This window comes from Dermochelys coriacea, chromosome 5 (assembly GCF_009764565.3).
Source record: "Dermochelys coriacea isolate rDerCor1 chromosome 5, rDerCor1.pri.v4, whole genome shotgun sequence".
NCBI classification, from domain to species: Eukaryota; Metazoa; Chordata; order Testudines; family Dermochelyidae; genus Dermochelys; species Dermochelys coriacea.
Genome location: NC_050072.1, coordinates 46701479 through 46719978, shown reverse-complemented (window position 1 = coordinate 46719978; position 18500 = coordinate 46701479). Strand labels below are relative to the sequence as shown.

The window sequence follows — 18500 nt, the reverse complement described above, 5'->3', positions numbered from 1 at the left end:
ACAAACAGGTCAGGTACCTAACCATAGGTGCCAACTTCTGCTGGCACCAGGTGGTGCTTGACCCTCCTCCCAGCTCATGCCCCGCCTCACCCCCATTCCAACGCCTTCCCCAAAGTCCCCGCCCCAACTCTGCCCCCTCCTTCCCCCTATTGGACTCCTTCCCCATATCCCCGCCCCGGCCCCTTCCCTGCCTCCTTCCCTGAGCGCGCCGCGTTCCCGCTCCTCCCCTCTCCCTCCTGGAGCTTGTTATGCTGCAAAACAGCTGTTTCACAGCGACAAGCACTGGGAGGTAGGCAGAGGAGAGGGGACGCAGTGCGCTCAGGGGAGGAGGCGAAGGTGAGGTGAGGTGAGGTGGGGGGAGGGGATCTTGGCTGCTGGTGGGTGCAAAGCACCCACTAATATTTCCCCATGGGTGCTCCAGCCCCAGAGCACCCATGGAGTCGGTGCTTTTGTACATAACAGAAGAAACTGATTTGTTTAGCTAACACAGATTTGAAAGTGCACTGTGTGACTAATATATGTTCATAACTTAATTCTCATCAAGTATCACAAACTTTCAAAAATTATTTGGAAATATCCTGATAGGAAAAACAGTGGAATAGTAAAGTTTACAAGGTAACTATGCCTCATTTCTCTAAATACATCTTGAATGTCCATTTTATGATGAGCTATATTGCCCAATTCTGTAACAAATGCAGAAAATACAATCAGCACTTTACCCATAAAAATTCTAGTTAGGCTTCGAACTAGTTCAAAATATAATCAGAGCAAATTCAAATATCATGTTTTTAATATAGTTACGGAAGAAGTTGTGTAAAAAATGCAAAGACTATAACATTTCTCCCCTCAATTTCCATTCAGAGCTATCAAATGTTAAAAAAACAAAACAAAAACAAACTTACCACAACTGGAAACTGGCAGTCTGAGTAGAATCACAAAAGTCAATACCCACTGAGACAGTAATGGATTCCTCAGGCTCAAGAAATTCTAGAACAGAACATGTAAATTAAGCATGGGGAAAAAAAAAAATCCGATCAGCCAATCTAAATACAAAAATTTGATAACATGTAAAACAGCAAACATTTACAGCTTCTTTAAACTTTGAGAAGTTCTGACCAAATTTTGTATTTTTTTTTTTAAAGTGTCTTGGGAGAAACTTCCTACAATAAATGCATTTTAAATATTACCATTAAAATCTAGTCATATCATTAGTGAACCAAGGCTTCATATTAAAACAGTAGGGATATATAATTACAGAAAAACATTAAGGTCACGTATTCTATTTGCTTGTGTGCAGATGCAGCATTTGCATTTAATTCGGCATGACACCACTTGCTCTTCAGTTTTCATATTGAATGAATAAGACAGCACAAGACCACTAGTAAAGTGCACATTACTATACAGTGATGGGCAAAATCAAGTTTAAAAAATTCTATATTCAACGTGGCCTACTTTTCTCCAAATTTTGTTTGCACTGGTTACATAGGAGGCTGGGAGGATTATGGACCTAAAATGGAGAATACTCCTTCATTTTACAAGCAGTGCAGAATGCAGCACTTCCTAAATGAAGACATCAAGAGTAAGTTCACTGTTTGTTTCTTGAACCTCTTCAGAGCCAGATCACCATACTAACCCTACACTATTGCAGACTGAAGGACTTAGGTTTGTGAGGTGCCTGGTCCTTCTTTGATACCAAAGGAACATATACAAAAAGTGGTTGCTGGGGAGAACTTCAACTAGAGAACAGTACAAGAGAAACAACACTCAGGAAGCAAAAAGAAAAGGAGTACTTGTGGCACCTTAGAGACCAACAAATTTACTCACGAAAGCTTATGCTCTAATAAATTTGTTAGTCTCTATGTTGCCACAAGTACTCCTTTTCTTTTTGTGAATACAGACTAACACGGCTGCTACTCTGAAACACTCAGGAAGGTAATTGAACAGATGCCATTACAGAAAGGAATGTCAAATTTAAAATGTCTGGACAGAGAAAACTTTTGTGCTACTATGTTCTACATATTTAGGAAATCAGAAGAAGTCAGCTGTTTAATGATGGGTAGAAATATAAAGAAGTCTAATGGCAGTAAAGCAAATTGTGGAAGAATGCATAAAACCTGGGGGAGGGGGATTTCAAATAATGCAGAATAATGGAGGGAAAACAAAGTGCTTCAAGAAAGTCAAGTCTGTATAAGGATCTGTGTGGCATCAAGAAAGAAATACTCCATGCCCCATTTGCCACTCTTACTATTACTGGCAGGCTGCAACTGCAGAGGCTACAGAGTAAGTTTGGAAAACTGATAAGAATGTCTAACTACACAGACACTTTTACTGTGCTCTCCTGATGGAATTATGGAACTTAATTTTCTTAAAGTAGACAACACCCATGAGAAATACAAAAATACCAAATGTACTGAAAAGGATAAGACACAGGTTTATATATCCAGATGGGTAGACACCATTCAGTTCAACTTACTATCAAGTTCAGATTTTGTCAGTGTCTTGAAGTAGATGTTTAGTTATAAAAACAATAGAGACGTATCATTATTAAAATACAAATTGAATCAAATGTTATTCATGCAAAATACTTGACCATATGTTTTGTTGACAGTAGCATGGAAAGTTTGCTCTGAAATAAGTAAAAAGTGGCTAAGTGCCATTTTTATTCCTTGAATGTGAACATAACTGGCTGGCACAAACCTCCAGTTGGCATTGTCCTAATATAGCTGTTTAGTCAATGTAGTGACTAAACAGCTAAGAGGTCAGTTGGAAAAAGGGAAGACAGGATACTGGGCTAGATGGACTTTTGTTAGATCCAGTATGGCCATTCTTATGTTCACATGAAAGGATCTGAAGAAATTACAGCCAGAGGCAGTATGACTATATGGTTTGATTCATTTTAACTGTACCGGAAATGCTTCCTTTTTAACAGACACCTTGTTAAACCACACACCCCCTTGCCACGTAATGCTTAAAAATGTTATTTTTTTTATTCTGTCAATTTCTAAAATAAAGAATTAATTTTTTTTAAATCAGTACATTTAGTATTTTTCATTTCATGTTTTTAACAAACCGAAACAATAGGATTTTGAATAGTTATTTTTAAAAAGATGACTTTATTACCTATTGGATTAAATACATGCATCTTCATGCCTGCAGGTAGCTTTCTCTCCCCTATGTGAATATTCTCTAACTTCTGGTCCGTGGTGTTCATTAATGTCACTTGTACAGATACCATTTGATCTCCATAAATGCACGGCTGCCTTGAGAAGTGATAATGAGCTGCTAATCCTTTCCCACTCATTCGATGAAGCAATTCATGAGTTTTCATTGGCACAAACACTGGGGAACTGACCTGTTACATAAAAAAGTTAAAAATTAGTGAATATATTAGCCAATTCTTGTGGATAGTAGAAGAACTTCATAATGTGACAGTTTAAATACTGCACTCTCTGCACCAGCTAGAACTCCCTCTCTCTTTTGTGGGAGATTTGGAGGTGAAAGGAATGCAGTATCAGGGGGCATACTGATGTTTACGAAAATACCTTAAAGCTTTGACTTCATCAACAGCAACAAATGTGTGGAATGTGTGGAAAAACAATTAGAACATGTTGAAAATATTCAAGTCCACAAATACAACATAATAAAGGAAATATATGGAGCAGCATGAAATAGAATTACAACATTTCTGGTATTGAGAACTAACAGCTCTGCTTGTAATTAAAGTTGCCTAACTTTCTATTATAAGACTATTTCCAATTGCTTACAACTTTGCCAGATTGTTTGAGCTGAGATTTTTCTGCTTCAGTTTCATTTTTTAAGTTTCAGCTAAAATGGTTCAGCTGCTCTAGTAGCATTTCTCAAATGCTTTCTTGTGGCCACAGCCTCCTGGATGATATTTTTGGGGGAGGGCGGAGGGAATGACAAAACAGAGGCCCCTCCCCTGGGGCTGTAAGGAGGGGTTGGGCCCTGTAGCCCTCTTGAGCCACAAATGCTGGAGGAGCAAACAGCCGATGAGAATCCGCCACCTTCCTGGGGGCATTGGGGCTCACTCAGGCTTCCAGCTTCCTGAAATGGCAGGCTTTGGCCGCGGGCTCTGACTGTGGAGTACTGGGCTCTGGTTCTTTGGCTGCATAGCAGCGAGCTTCATCCCCCGGCTGCTGGGCTTTGGGCTCACCCCCATCCCCTCCCAGCTGGCTAACAAGTCTGCTGCTGTGAAAAGTGATATTAACAAACATACATACTAGCTAGCAAATCCAAAAAAACCTGCAACCAAAAATGCAAAAGAAACAACAATAAAACGACAAGAACATGCAAAGCACCTTATTTGCGTTTCTATTCTGTTTAGATCCAGTAAAGAATAGACAACTGCACATTATTAATTATTATTATTGAGTCTAAAAAAGAAAACCCTACACAAATAAATGTCTATGATTTGGACATGTATGTATGCATATTTATTTGTTTTTCCTAAAGTTAATTAAGTTTCTTAAGAAAAATTGTCAGAGCATGGTCAAAGCAGAGTCGGTGGCTGCACTCTGAGGCCACCAAAAATTTTTTTGCGAGAACCCCTGCTTAAAGAATAAGATTAAGGGGGAAAAATTGTTTTGCGAGTGTTAAAATGCACATAGCTGTTTGATTGAGAAGGTGTAGTAACTACATCCTTTGGAGCAGGTAGGGGTATTGCCTAGGGGTCAGGAATATACATCTTTTGTTGTTCTTGTGAAAAGTTGCCCAATTTTGGTACGTTATAAGTCTCTGAAAAATCATCATTTGCAAATGCTCAAAAGATTTTTTTAGAGCAAAATTCTCTGAAGATCATATAATCACAGAAATGTAGCGCTGGAAGGGACCTTGAAAGGTCATATACTGAGGCAGAACAAAGTATACCTAGACCATCACTGGTGGGTGTTTGTCCAACTTGTTCTGAAAAACCTCCAAGGACGGGGATTCCACAACATCACTTGAAAGCTTAGTCCAGTGCTTAACTGTCCTTATAGTTAGAACATTTTTCCTAATATCAGACCTAAATCTTCCTTGCTACAAATTAAGCTGACTACTTCTTGTCCTATCTTCAAGGGATATGGAGAACAATTAATTAGCAATCTCTTTCTAACAGACCTCAGTAAGTTCCCCTTCAGTCTTCTTTTCTCAAGACTAAACATAGCCAGGTTTTTTAACCTTTCCTCATAGGTTACGTTTTCTAAACCTTTTATTATTTTTTTTTATCTCCTTCTAGACTTTTTCCAATTTGTCTATATCTTTCTCAAGGTGTGGTGCCCAAAACTGGACACAATACTCCAGCTGACGCTCACCAGGGCTAAGGAGAACAGAACAAGTATTCCCATGTTACATATGACACTGCTGGTAAAACCCTAGAATATTAGCATTTTTTTTGCCACTGAACCCCATTGCTGGTGCATGTTCAATTTATGATCCACTATAACCCCCAGATTCTTTTCTGCTGTACTACCACCTAGCCAGTTATTCCCCATTTTATAGTTGTGCATTTGATTTTTTTCTTCCTAAGTGTAGTACTCTGCACTTATCTTCAATGAATTTCATTTTGTTGAATTTAGACCAATTCTCTAATTTCACAAGGTCATTTTGAATTCTAATCCTGTCCTCCAAAATGCCTAGAGACACACCCACCCCGACTCTGGCAGAATAGTGTCACTTGCAAATTTTATAAGCATATTCTTAACTCCAATATTCAATCCATTAATTAAAATATTGACTAATTCTAGATGCAAGACACACTCCTGAGGACTCCACTAGATATGTCTTCCTGGTTTGATAGCAAACCATTGATAGCTACAGTAAGTACATTTTTTCAACCAACTATACACCTCTTATAGTAAATTAATCTAGACCAAATTTTTGCACTGTCTGCATTGAGTGTGCTGCACCTCTACAGAGCTCTATGCCAGCCACACTGAGTATGTGCCATCCCCACAAATCTCAGTGAGCATGCTCCAAGCTGGGGCTGCCAGGCTGAGCATGACCTTGTAATAATTACTCCTCCTGTCTGCCAGGAAACACTGTGGTGCCAGGCACAAGAACAGAGTAGAGAGACTCTCTCCTGTACTTTCAGCGTCTTCTACTTTCTGCACTAGTGCCCAGGCAGATGAAGGAGGAAAAGGAACTAGCGTGATTTGAATGGAGAGGGCCGTATGTATATAGAGTCCTTATAAAAGATTGTGTGGGGAAGGTCAGCTACCAGTTGCTTGTAATTCTGTAATTCTGCCACTCTTTTCACAGAGGTAATGGCTATCAAAAACATGCTACTTTCATTGATAGATGGAGTAAAAACAGGTAGCCATCAGTTCAAACAATCATCTTTGTTAGCACCAGATTAAAATCCCAGGGAGGAATAGGTTCTGCAACGTGGGCATATAACTTGTCCAGACCTTTTAAGAACCTAATTGATACTGGGTTAAAAGATACTGAGCGGCTTGCAATTGGAGGGTGGAAAGAGGAAACATCTGCAAGGTGAACCTTGATGGATCTAATGGATATGACTTTCTGTTTCAGGTGGATAGATGTTGGATGTTTAGGTAGAATATGTTGGACGGAGGCCTGGACTGGCAAAATACCTTTTTGCTGTGACCAGAAGGAAAATGGTTCTCACTTCAATAGGTATCTAGTAGAAGGCTTTCTGCTATTCAGGAGGAGGATTTGTATATTCCCCCAAACACACCACCTCTTGAGGCATCAACCAGGGAGCATCCAGGTGGTAAGATGAAGATCACAAAAGAGTTGGGATGCAGGAATCGGCTGGGTTCCTGGGGAAGCAGGTTGGACTCTGGAGATAATGTCAAAGAACCCCTTGTGGAGAGGTTCAGCAGACTGGAGAACCAATGTTGGCAAAGCCAAGCCTGTGCTATAGGGATCATGTGGGCCTGATGCTGCTTGAGCTTGGTCAACACCATTGGAATGAGAGGAATAGGAGGATAGGTATACATCAGCTTGTGCTTCTGCAAGACAAGGAAGACATCTGTTAAGAGATCCCTGACTATGAGCTGCCCTTGAATAAAAGAGCTGGCACTTCCTGTTGTGGTGAGTAGCAAATAGGTCTATCTGAGGGACCCCTCCCGCCCACATTGGAAAAATGAGGCTCACAATATCTGCTCTGAGACACCACTTGTGATCTCTGCTGAAAGATCTGCTCAGGCAATTTGCCAAACTGTTGTGAACTGCAGGAAAGTGGGATGCTTTGAGGTGAATCATGTTGGGGATACAAAACTCCCAAAGGAGTACGTGCTCTTGACAAAGGCTGTCTGACCTAGTCCCTCCCTGTGTTTTCACATAGAACATCACTGCAGCATGTCCATGAGGACATGCAGAGTTTTTCCTCTGACAAGCCAGATGAATAGCCTCAACTCCCACATGAGAGCTAAATCTTGCTGTGACCTAGTTTGTCTAGGTGACTTCCCTACCCTAGAGGAGGTGTGAAGGGAACTCCCATACACACACTGGGTGCATCCATCCATCATTCCAAGGAGGTTAACATTCCTGCAAGCACTGAATGAGCATATCCAATGGCCGATGAGCTGGGGAGTACACAACTTTAACCAGCCCTGTAACTTTCCGAAATCAAGTCTGGCATGCTGAACCACATAGGTGCAGGAGGCCATGTGTCCCAGAATTCTCAGGCAGTCCCATATAGTTGAGATTGGATGGGCTTTTAGGTCTGTGGAAATGGTTAACACTGTCTGGAATCTGGCAAGTAGTAGGAAAGCTCTTGGTTACTGTAGAATCCAAGACTATTCCTGTACATTCTATCTATTCTGAACTGGGGAGAAGACTCACCTGTCCTCATTAATCAACAGACCCTGAACACTGGAGAGGGACTGGATCTTGGCTAGACTGAGTTCTATCTGGTTCTTGGACCGACCACAAACCAGCCACGGAAAAGGTACGGAACAGGTATGGAAATACTTGTACCCTGATTTTCTTAGGAATGGGGCCACCACCACCATGCATTTTGTAAATACTCAGGACTGCAGATAGGTCAACGAGCAAGACAGTAAACAATTAATGGGTGTTGTTGACCAAGAATCTTAAGAATTGCCTGTGGGTTTGATGTAAATATGCATCCTTCAAGTCAAAGAGAGCATACCAGTCACCAGGATACAGGGAGCAGATAACAGAGGCTAGGGTGACCCTGGGAACCTTATTTTCTTTATATATTTGTTCCATGTCTAGAATGGATCTCCTTTTGCCTTTGGCATCAGGAATCAACATGAATAAAATCCTTTCCCCCTGTATGGAAAGGAGGAACCTCCTCTATAGCTCTGAAATGAAGGAGAGATTGGATGTCTGGGAGGAAGACAGCTTCAAGAGAATGGTTCCTAAAGGGGGAAGGGCTGAAATAAACTAAAGGGTGCATCCCAGTTTTACAATACAGACCCACTGGTCTGTGGTGATAGCAGCCCAAGCACATAGGAAGCAGCATAACATATTGGAAAAAAACAGGGGTAAGAGAATTGGCCCATGACACACTGGTATTCAGTCCTCAACAAGGCAGTTGAGCAGACTATTTGGAATTTCTTGGCTGTCTAGACGGATTTGTCAAGAAAAAAAACTGAGGTGGAGTTCTTCTCCTCTGGTTTTTCCTATTTTCTGGAGTAGTCATGCTGTCTAGGTGTGAAAAGTGGGTATCGCTGGTACAACTGAGGGTGAAATTGTTCCTTTTTAGGGAATGAAGCGTAAATGCGCAAGTACTTCAATGTAGCCCTTGAAACTTCTCATCAATCTGCTGAGAGAATAGGATCAGACCCTCAAAGGGGAGATCTTGTATCATCTGGTGGATCTTCTGTGATGCCTGAAGCCATGAACTTCTGTGCATCGTTATTGCAGATGCCATAGCTCTGGCTGCTGAATCTGCCCCATCTAATACAGCTTGGAAAGAAGTCCTAGCCACGAGTTTGCTCTCTTCCAAGATGGCCTGGAATTCTTGCCTGGCATCCTCTGATATTCTGTCCATAAACTTCAGAACACTGTCCCAGAGGGAGAAATCTTATCCATCCAGCAAGGATACAATGCAGGCTGACAGTGGAATAAACCTTTCTATTGAAAAGGTCAAGTCTTTTTGCTTCTTTATCCTTTGGGGTAGATGATGGCAATCCCTGATATGCTCTTTTGTTTACTGCCAAGACAACCAAAGCATCTGGTGAAGAATGGGTGCAGAAATGTTCATAGTCCTGAGAAGGGCCATGATGCTTGCATTCAATTATCTTGGCTGTTAGTAGCACAGATGATGGTGTTTGTCACAATAATTTTGTAGGTAGGGCTACACTGGAAAATCTTGTTGACCGCTGTATGTCCACCAATCTAAAAGAATTCTCTTGCAGTACGTTGACCTGGATGTCCAGAGAAGAAGCAACCCTCGTTAGGAGTTCTTGGTAGGCCCTCTAGTCATCCTAAAGAGGTGAGGACACCAAAACACCACCAGCTCTTCTGTGGAGGGCAGCAAAAGAGGTTGAATTGTAGCCTCCCGTACCTCCCCACATTGAGATTGTGGTATGCAAGGTTATTTCTGCTTGGTACCAGTGTTGGTACCGGGGTAACTTCCTGGGATTCCACATGTGAACTATCCTGTCATCGGCTCAGGGATCTGGCAGGTGGATAAACTGGGAAGGATCTGGTGGTGGTGGGGAAAACCCCATGGTTTCAAATACAGCCACTGGTAAGGTATAGGAGGAGCTCAACCTCTACAAGCCCCACAGATCCACACCCGTGGACCATCATGGCTGCTGCCAGGTGCCAGGATTGGAATCCTTTTGATGAAGGTGCATGACACCTTCTATCTCAGGAGTGAGGAGCACAGAAGTCTACATCAGATTCCAAAAAAGAACCTGAGTCGCCTGACCAGTGCAGTACCAAGGACCAGTGGCAAACCTCTGGATACACTGTTAGTGGGGACAGCATACTTGGTTTGCCTCTGGATGGCACCAGGTAAGGCAGCATTGGACTGTCATTTTGGCACCAAAGATTCAACCTTACAGGCAGGTGAGACTGACAAAGTCTGAAGGTCAATTGGTACTGGACAACTTGTCTCATGCTACTGGAGAATCTGATACTGAGAGGAATAGAAAATCTAGTCCTCTGGCATATGCCTCCAGCGTCACCGGTTCCCAAACAGTCCCAAGGCTGCTGCTGTTGCATTGTGGAGGACGGCCTCAACAGCACAAGAATGGGTGCTGGAGTCACTGACCCTGGGCAAGATGAAGTTGGGGACCATTTCTTCTCGGGGGATATTCTACCCTGCTGTCCAGCTTGCTTGCTGGCAAATGGTACTGGGGACCTCAATCTTGTGGAGTAGCTGGGCTCCTTCAAGGCACGCTGTTTATGCTTCTTCTCAGGTATCAGGGAAGGTGAGTGGCACCTCTGACAGAGATAGAAATGGTTGATGTCCATCCCAAGAGAGAAAGTTCAGATGATGGACGCAAGGCAGCCTCCATGAGAAGGTGATGCACTCTCACCTCCCTAACCTTTCTGTTCCGGGGCTTGAAGTCCCTGCAGATTTGATGATGATCCCTGACATGACCTTCTCTGAGGCTCTTGAGACACCTGGAATGTAGGTCACTCACTAGCAGAGTCTTCTTGCAACCAGTGCAAGGCATAGAGCCCAGATGAAAGCATGCCCTGGTACTTGGGAGTTGGTACCCAGAACATGCAGGAACTGACACTCTAAATAAATTAAGTAAAACAACAAACACCAATTATTCCAAAGCTCTAACTAACTATATACAAGAGAAAACAAACTCCCTGAAAAGGAGAACACTTGCAAATAAGCCAGCGTGCTCTGACTAATGATCATAGGCAGTAAGAAGTAACTGAGGGGACGGGGTTGAAGCAGCTCCGCCCTTTATACCATCTCATAGCCGCTGAGAGTGCATGTGCTACCCCAGTGGGTAGTGCTAAGAGAAGAATTTCCAACTCTTATGCACTGGTTGCACACACATCTGAAGTGGAATACATTTGTACAATGACTCAAAGAATAACTTCTAGACTCCTGCATCCTGGCAGAGGGTTAGACTAGATGACCTTTGCGGTCCCTTCTAATCCTATGATTCTACGACTCCAATTTCAGCTCTGCCACTGTCTCATTTTGGATAAGACAATTTACCTGAGCCTCAGTTTACCAATCTGTAAAATGGAGATAATGTAACCTGACTTGATGTTATGAGGCTAAAATGTCTGAAATGCTCTGATGTGCTTAAAGTAAGTGCAAAGTGTTGTCAAACATACACTCAGGGAAATGCTCTTTCTAAACTTTAAAGTTTGCTTTTATGCTCCTACATAAAACTCTGTCACATACTATAGTCCAAATGTTTGGAACAAGCAGATTTTTTTTTTAAATTCATATATAATCCCAATGTATTCTTGAAGCAAGAGCACAGTGTTCATTGGAAACTCCTTGTGGCAATGAACTGTCATATCAATTTTTCTGTAACGTAACACATACAACTATAGCTAATATTTTATTAATTAACAGAACAGAAATAATGAAAATAAGTCAGACATCTAAAGTAAGTTATCTGTATAATCAGTATGCATACTTTCTGTCCCAATACACGTTGAACAAATTTTAGCATTGATTCAACAGATTTTATCAAAAGGCTTTTGAATTATTGCAGACCAGATTTTCCGCATATCCCCATATAATTAGCGTTACTTTTAACATCTGCAGTCTAATTTATGCACTTATTTATACCCAGGCAATTCCATTTTTATTTTTAAAAAATCAAACTACAGACCAGTAACTAAAAATACATGGCATTTTACAGTATAGCCAGAGGAATATTAGTATTTATATAAAACATCCTCTTCAGGTATATTTAACATGCTAGTACCCCAAAATCTGAACCAAGATATGTAATATCATAAAATATGATAGCTAGAATTCTCAAACCATCTAGCTGACAATAGAGGTAAGGGTTTCATGTAAGATGACAAAGGCAAATGCGATTCAGAGGTAATCTACGCAACAAACAAGTTCAATCCGGTAAAAACAGTCGTCTTGTTTCAAATTTAAAATCTTCAATGCATATAGCTGCAATACTTAAGCAGCCTATGGGTCAGAAACTGTAATCACTATGAAATAAAAAACTTCCACAAAGAGTTAAAAGAACAAGAAGCATCTAGCAACTGTGAGATAACCCACTACAAATCTTACACAGCATATGTTTAAATAATAAAAGTCGTCTGTATACCTTTGGATGGTTTATGAAAATAACCAATCAATTCTACAGACACAACATTATTTCTAAAGGAAATCTATGTGACTCATGATGCCTGTAGATACACAGAGACAAACCACACATATTTTATCAGTTTATTACAGTAAGCAAATAAGCGTGGAATGAGAGTGCACATAACTGTCTACTTAGCGCTTACTGAAACATTTATAAGAGCTGTTATCTCCCTAATAACAGACAGACAGCGTGCAATTTTAGAGAGGAGAAAAGCTTCATATTTTTTAACACTTCACTAAAAAGTAACTGAAGAGTGTAAAATGAAAAATACTCTGTGCAGTTAGCTGGTAATGGACCATATTATCAACTCAAGTTAGATTTATAGGATACAAACTAGTCCCTAATAGTTATTTTATGACATAGCATGTCTGTTTTGGTGGAAATTATTAAGATTAAACTTTTAAAACTTTTTTAATGTAGCTATTTAAAAGTGATTGAAATATAGAATTTAAAATGAGAATTGGAAAAAATAAGACATACTATTTTGAAGCAACTGTTCTATGAACCAATCTTTTTGAATCTCTACATTTTAGCAATCCAAATGTTCACATTTACAGTGATATTCATCCAGAAGCATGGATGTGCACAAGCCCATCCATGCTACTGAAGCCCCATGGTGTGATTACCCTGACAGGAACCAGCAAAGTGGTTCTGCATGGGGGGGCCTCCATATCTCCTGCATTCTGGAGAAAGTCTCAGTAGAGGATCCAGATCCCCACAGAAGTTGCAGCTTTATTGTTGTACTTCTATTTGTAAAAACTATACCAAAAATTACAACATTATCAGGAGTCTGTCTTAAAAGCTCTGTCCCTTCATTGATCCAGTTCACTGTCCTAAAGGGGTTCTAATATCATTGACAATATTTGTTGCTATACTAGTCACAACAGAGCTGGTTGAGGATGAAGTGGCTTGTAATGCAGAGTTTGCTTGCCTTTGAGAGTTCAAATGCTCTTTTTCTTTTAAAAAAACATGGTTCAAAGATTACTACATTCATGTTAATATATTTTTTAAAGTGTATCCCCTGCCTGTTTAAATAAAGGGAACTACCTAGGCTCATTTGTATCTAGTACAGACATCAGAGCAGGATAACCTTTCTTGTATATATGAGGCATATTTTTTTTAAAAGGGAGCCTTAACCATTTCTGCCTTGCTTTATTTTACAATATTTGTTCAATAATGATACAGTGACAAATTTAGATTAGATGTTGGCACTACCTACCAAAAACGGATATGTGACCGTATAAATATATATATTATTGAAGAAAAAAACCCATTCTCAACAACCACAAAAATTATGATTCTATTCCTTTAAATTACATTCTGTAAAAGCAATGAACTGAGTAATTTAATCTCTGTTTCTAAGCAGTTTTTCCACTGCCCTCCTATTGGCAGTATCCATGACATAATCCAAGAATGACCTATTGAGCTGTGAGCTATATTTTCTTATACACACTGCAAGTCTATGCTCCAATAACTCCTGAATATTTAAGAAGAGAAGAGGATGAGGTGGAATGCTAGCATATAGCCCAGCCACACTTACATGAGCTTTCAATTTAAAACTATAAGGGGAAGTTCACCATAGGTTTGCACTGTAGTGTAGAAGATGAGTGAGAAAAAGATTACTAATTCCTTTTTAATTTATACTAATTTCCTTTCCCTCCATTACCAGTTATGTATTACACATATATAGAAAATGATAGTCTTCTTCATTCAGGCACTTTTAGCAACAAAATTAAAAATTAATTTTCCAAGGATAAATTAGTAATTCATGAAAGGTACAATAAGAAAAAGCATTAAAATTGTAGCAAGAATACAAATATAACATACTGAGCCCTGTTGCTTACAAGCCACATATGAGATTACTTATTACATTATGCAAACACCTACACCTCAAAATCACATAATAAAGCCTGACATAAAAGCATAACTAATCAATGTTCATAAAGATTACTAAAGGAAATAAAGAAAAAATAATACCAGTAACAAACAAAAGATATTAAAAAAAAAGCAAACTCCATCTTCAAGCAGCCTGGAAAAGTAAATCAACAGGATTCAACCTATGCTACATTATCTAGAATGATTCTCAATAGCTTTATGCCAAATTCTGGAGAATATTTTAGCTTTTTTCTGTACAGTAATAGCTCATTCAACAGTAATATATGCAATAAATGTATTTCCAAACCATTACTACAGGAAACATCATCCATTTCAAAAGCAATACTCTTTTTTTTTTTTTTTTTTAACCACCATCCGCCTTACTGGTAATATTATAACTAGACTTTGTGTCCCTAAAATGATTAAAGATTGTTTAGAGCTAAGTCCGATAGTAAGCATATGATTAATATAAAAAATGTTTTTTGCCAGTATCTCCCAATGCCTAGACAGTGTATTAATCTCTAAGAACTGGTACTACAAGTCAAGCATTTGTCTCAGTAATGATTTTTGTCTTAAACATCTTGAAAGGGGAAAAATGACTGCTGTTGTTGATTTCTGAATTGAATAGACTTCAGTCTCACACCAGGGTGGCTTTTATTACATGTCTATTAATCTGTTTCCATAAGCCAGTCAATATTAATTCCTTTTCTCAGCCCTCTTTTCCACTGAGTTTAAAATTTATGTGGTCTCTTAAACAGACATAAAAACTAGCTTTTTTTTTTTTTTTTTTTAGTAATGTCTTCAAGGTAATCTGTGAAATGAAAATAGGACTTCTCAACGTTTATAATCAAAACATTTAGTATCTGTAGAATTTAGAATTACGCTTTTCCAGACAAAAATGTTACTTAATTTATGTCAAATGACACATTCCTATTCTTTCATTTTTCTAACATTAGGTACCATTCAAGGTTTTTCAAGAGTTTCCCTTAAACAATTATGAGTCAGATTCAGCAGATTCAGATCTCAAATATGCCTGAGTAAATACAAAATAACTACTCTGAAGACAGCGGAGTTTCTGGAGTATGACGGATCAGAATCTGGTCCTAAATTGGGGTTACTCCAAACACCAGAAAAAAAATCCCATAATTTATCCCATGCTTCAGCAGTCAAATCCATTTTTAAGATGGAAAGTATGCTTCTTGGCATAGTACTGTGTTTTCAATATAAATGAGGACCATGAATCATTAGTCCTCTTAAACAATAAGAGTCAACTATTGATACTGATTTTTCAAACCAAAGCCAGTGTGATAGAATGCATTTTTCATGCAAAACATAACTTACAATGACAAAATAAATGGTATTATTTTGCATTTGGTATGTTTAATCTTTTCCTTGATTTAGGCATAAAGGGCCTGATCACACAATGATCTTTAAGCACACGAGAACTGACAGCAGAGTAGAATGCAGCCAGAGATCCATTTAGAGAGTCTCTGGGCGGAGATGATGTGCCCTCTGACTCTCTCTGCTACAGCGACAAATAGTTTCGGAAATTTCCTGATTGGTTTTGTTCTCTGCAGGTAAAAGACCAAGGCTCGTTGAATATCAAGGGAGTGAAATCTTCATTCTTCTGTGGAATTGTGTGGTTTCAGGAAAAACACAGGTAAGTGAATGGATTGGTTAATGTGAAATTCCAAAACTATTTTAGGGATGAAGTTGGGCTGTAGATATAAAGAAAACTTATCCTCATTGAATACAGTGTATGGAGGGTCTGCAATCATTGCTCCAAGTTCGCCAGCCCTTCTTGCTGATGTGATAGCTACAAGAAAGATGACTTTCATGCAAAGGAGGCACATGGAGCAAGTAATGGCTCAAAGGGGGGAAGGGGTTTGTTAGCAAAGAGAAAACAAGATTTAGGTCACACTGGGGTGCAATCTGCTGAATAGGCGGGAAGGGTCTCACTAAGCCTTTCCAGAATTTATTTGTCAGTGAGTGTGTGAAAATTGAGTAGCCCTGAGAAAGTGGATGGTATGCACTGATTGCTACTAAGTGGACAATGGATGGATAAACCCGATATCTTCAAAGATAGAATATAGTCTAAAATGAGAGGAATATCTGTAGTTTCTGGTAGAATGCCTCTTTTTTGTGTACAAGACGAGAAGCATTTCCATTTATCTAGGTAAAATTTTCTAGTAGAGTCCTTTCTACCATTAGGGAAGATGTCTCATACATCTGAGGAGCAAGAACGTTCTAGGGATGATGCACATCCAAATACTAAGCCCTGAGGCAGAGAGGTGGATTGGGTGTTTGATATTGCCACTGCACTAGGTCAGGAGCTCAGAGAATGTCGGGAGAATGACTGTGGTTAAGATGACATGGGTAGGAGATTTGGAAATCGGAACTGTCTGGGCCAGAAGAGGGTGATCAGGCTGACCCTCACTCTGTCCTGTTGGATCTTCGGTAGAACTCATGGCAGGAAGAGCACCTGAGGGAAGGTATAGTTGAACTGGTCTGACCAAATAAGAAGCAGAGCATCACCCTGAGAGCGGTGACTTAGGGCTTCTCTGGAGCAATGTGGCACATTTGCTGTTTGCTTGAGAAGCGACTAGATCCTTGGTTGGGGTTCCCCATGCCATGAAAATGTTATTCAATACCAGGTTGTGAAGCTCCCACTCATGGTCAATTTTGAAGCATTTGCTGAGAGTATCTATGAGTACATTCTGCTTCCCTGGAAGGTAGGCTGCTGATAGGGTGATTTAATTGCTGACACACCAGTTCCAGAGACAGACTCCTTCTGCACACAAGGAGGAGGACCTCACTCTCCCTTGCTTGTTGATGTAGAAAACAGTTGTAGTGTTATAAGTACATGATGAGCACGGATGAATGGCAGAAAGAACTTGCACGCCTTCCGTATTGCTAATAGTTCCAGGATACTGATGTGCGTCCTGGTCTCTTGAGATGTCCAAGCTCCATATGCTGTGTGATTGTTCATGTGGGCTCCCCAACCTAGTAGGGATGTGTCCATAATGATGTTTGGAGAGAAAGGGGACTCCCCATGCATACACAATGAGGATATGTCCACCATAGGGGGGAGGACAGTACCTCAGCCAGAACTGTCACCATGAAGTCCATGGAATAACAGCTTGAGGAGTATACTGACTATAGCCAAGCCTGAAGGCAACGAAGGTGGTGTCTTGTGAATAAGGTGTGAGGTAAGTGTATGAGGCCACGTGACTGTGTGAATGAGTAAGGACAGACATGTTTTGATAGTTCCTGAGGGTTGCTTATGATGTAAGCTATGATACCGTTCACTGTCTGAAACCTGACCGTGGGCATGTATGACTTTGCAGTGATAGAATTTAAGGTTTCCCAATGAAGTCTAAAGATTTGTATAGGGGTGAGAACAGATTTTTCTATATTTACGCTGATCCCAGTGAGGAGAAGAGGCATAGCATCATGGAAGTTGATCCACTGGCCTCACGGCTGGATTTGGCAGCAAGGAACCAGTCATTGAGATATGGGAAGACAATGAGGCCAGGATGTCTGATGTGAGCTGTCACAACTGAGAATATCTTGGTAAGTACTCTGGATGATGGCTATTCTGAAGGGGAATACTCTGTACTGAAAATGGTCAGAGCCTACCATAAATCTGACAAAGCATCTGTGGGCAGGGTGAATATCTACAAGAAAGTAGGAGTCCTTCATATAGAGCTCTGAACCACATGCCCTTTTCTAAAGGTGGAATTATTGCTGTCAATGTGACCATGCGAAATCTGAGTTTGCAAACGAAGCAGTTGAGATGGAAGAGCTTGAGGATTGGTCTCCAAACACCCCTGAATGGTGCGTGGGTTAGGAAGTTTTGGGTTTAGTGATTCGTGGCTCTCGAGCTCCCATCAAAAATAATGTTGAGCTGGAGGCCGAGATTGAGATGCTGAGCCTGTTGTAGAGAGTGTAGGAAAGCAGGACTTTTGAACCCTCGGCCTCTTACATGGTGGTTCATAGGGTCTCTGATGGAAGAACTGTAGAAACGTATACCTCAACGTGGTTGATGAAACTTCCTCATAGGGGCACAAATCCCCCATGATCTGAGGGTAGTATTGAAGTCTTTCAGAGTGTGGAGGGACTAATCCATCTTTTGATTGAAGAGGTGCAATTCATCAAAGGGGACATCCTTGATGGTATTTTGGACCTCCCTAGTGAACTCTGAGGCAAGGAGCTGTGACTCCCTGTGCATAACAATGATAGTAGCCATGGCGCTAGAGAGGGTATCAGGGGCATCAACTAGAGAGTGAAGGGTCCTGGCTATCAGTTTGCATTCGTCTATCAGACCTGGCCAGAACAGATGCTAAGCCTGCTGACATACCTCCT

The 18500-nt window shown here is 40.4% G+C and overlaps 1 protein-coding gene across 6 annotated transcripts in view; it reads right to left on the bottom strand.

Annotated features, from left to right (window-relative positions):
* The window catches only part of AP3B1 (adaptor related protein complex 3 subunit beta 1), a 334397-nt gene that overhangs the window by 31299 nt on the left and 284598 nt on the right, over positions 1–18500 (bottom strand). For all 6 annotated transcript variants that reach the window (XR_006281799.1, XR_006281800.1, XM_038401874.2 and 3 more), the window contains 2 exons: positions 3121–3352; positions 903–987 (listed from right to left, as the gene is read on the bottom strand). Coding sequence is in view for 4 of the 6 variants with exons in the window: in XM_038401874.2 (XP_038257802.1) it covers positions 903–987; positions 3121–3352 (317 nt within the window). In the remaining 2 variants the exon portion in view is untranslated. The remainder of the gene's footprint in view (positions 1–902; positions 988–3120; positions 3353–18500) is intronic.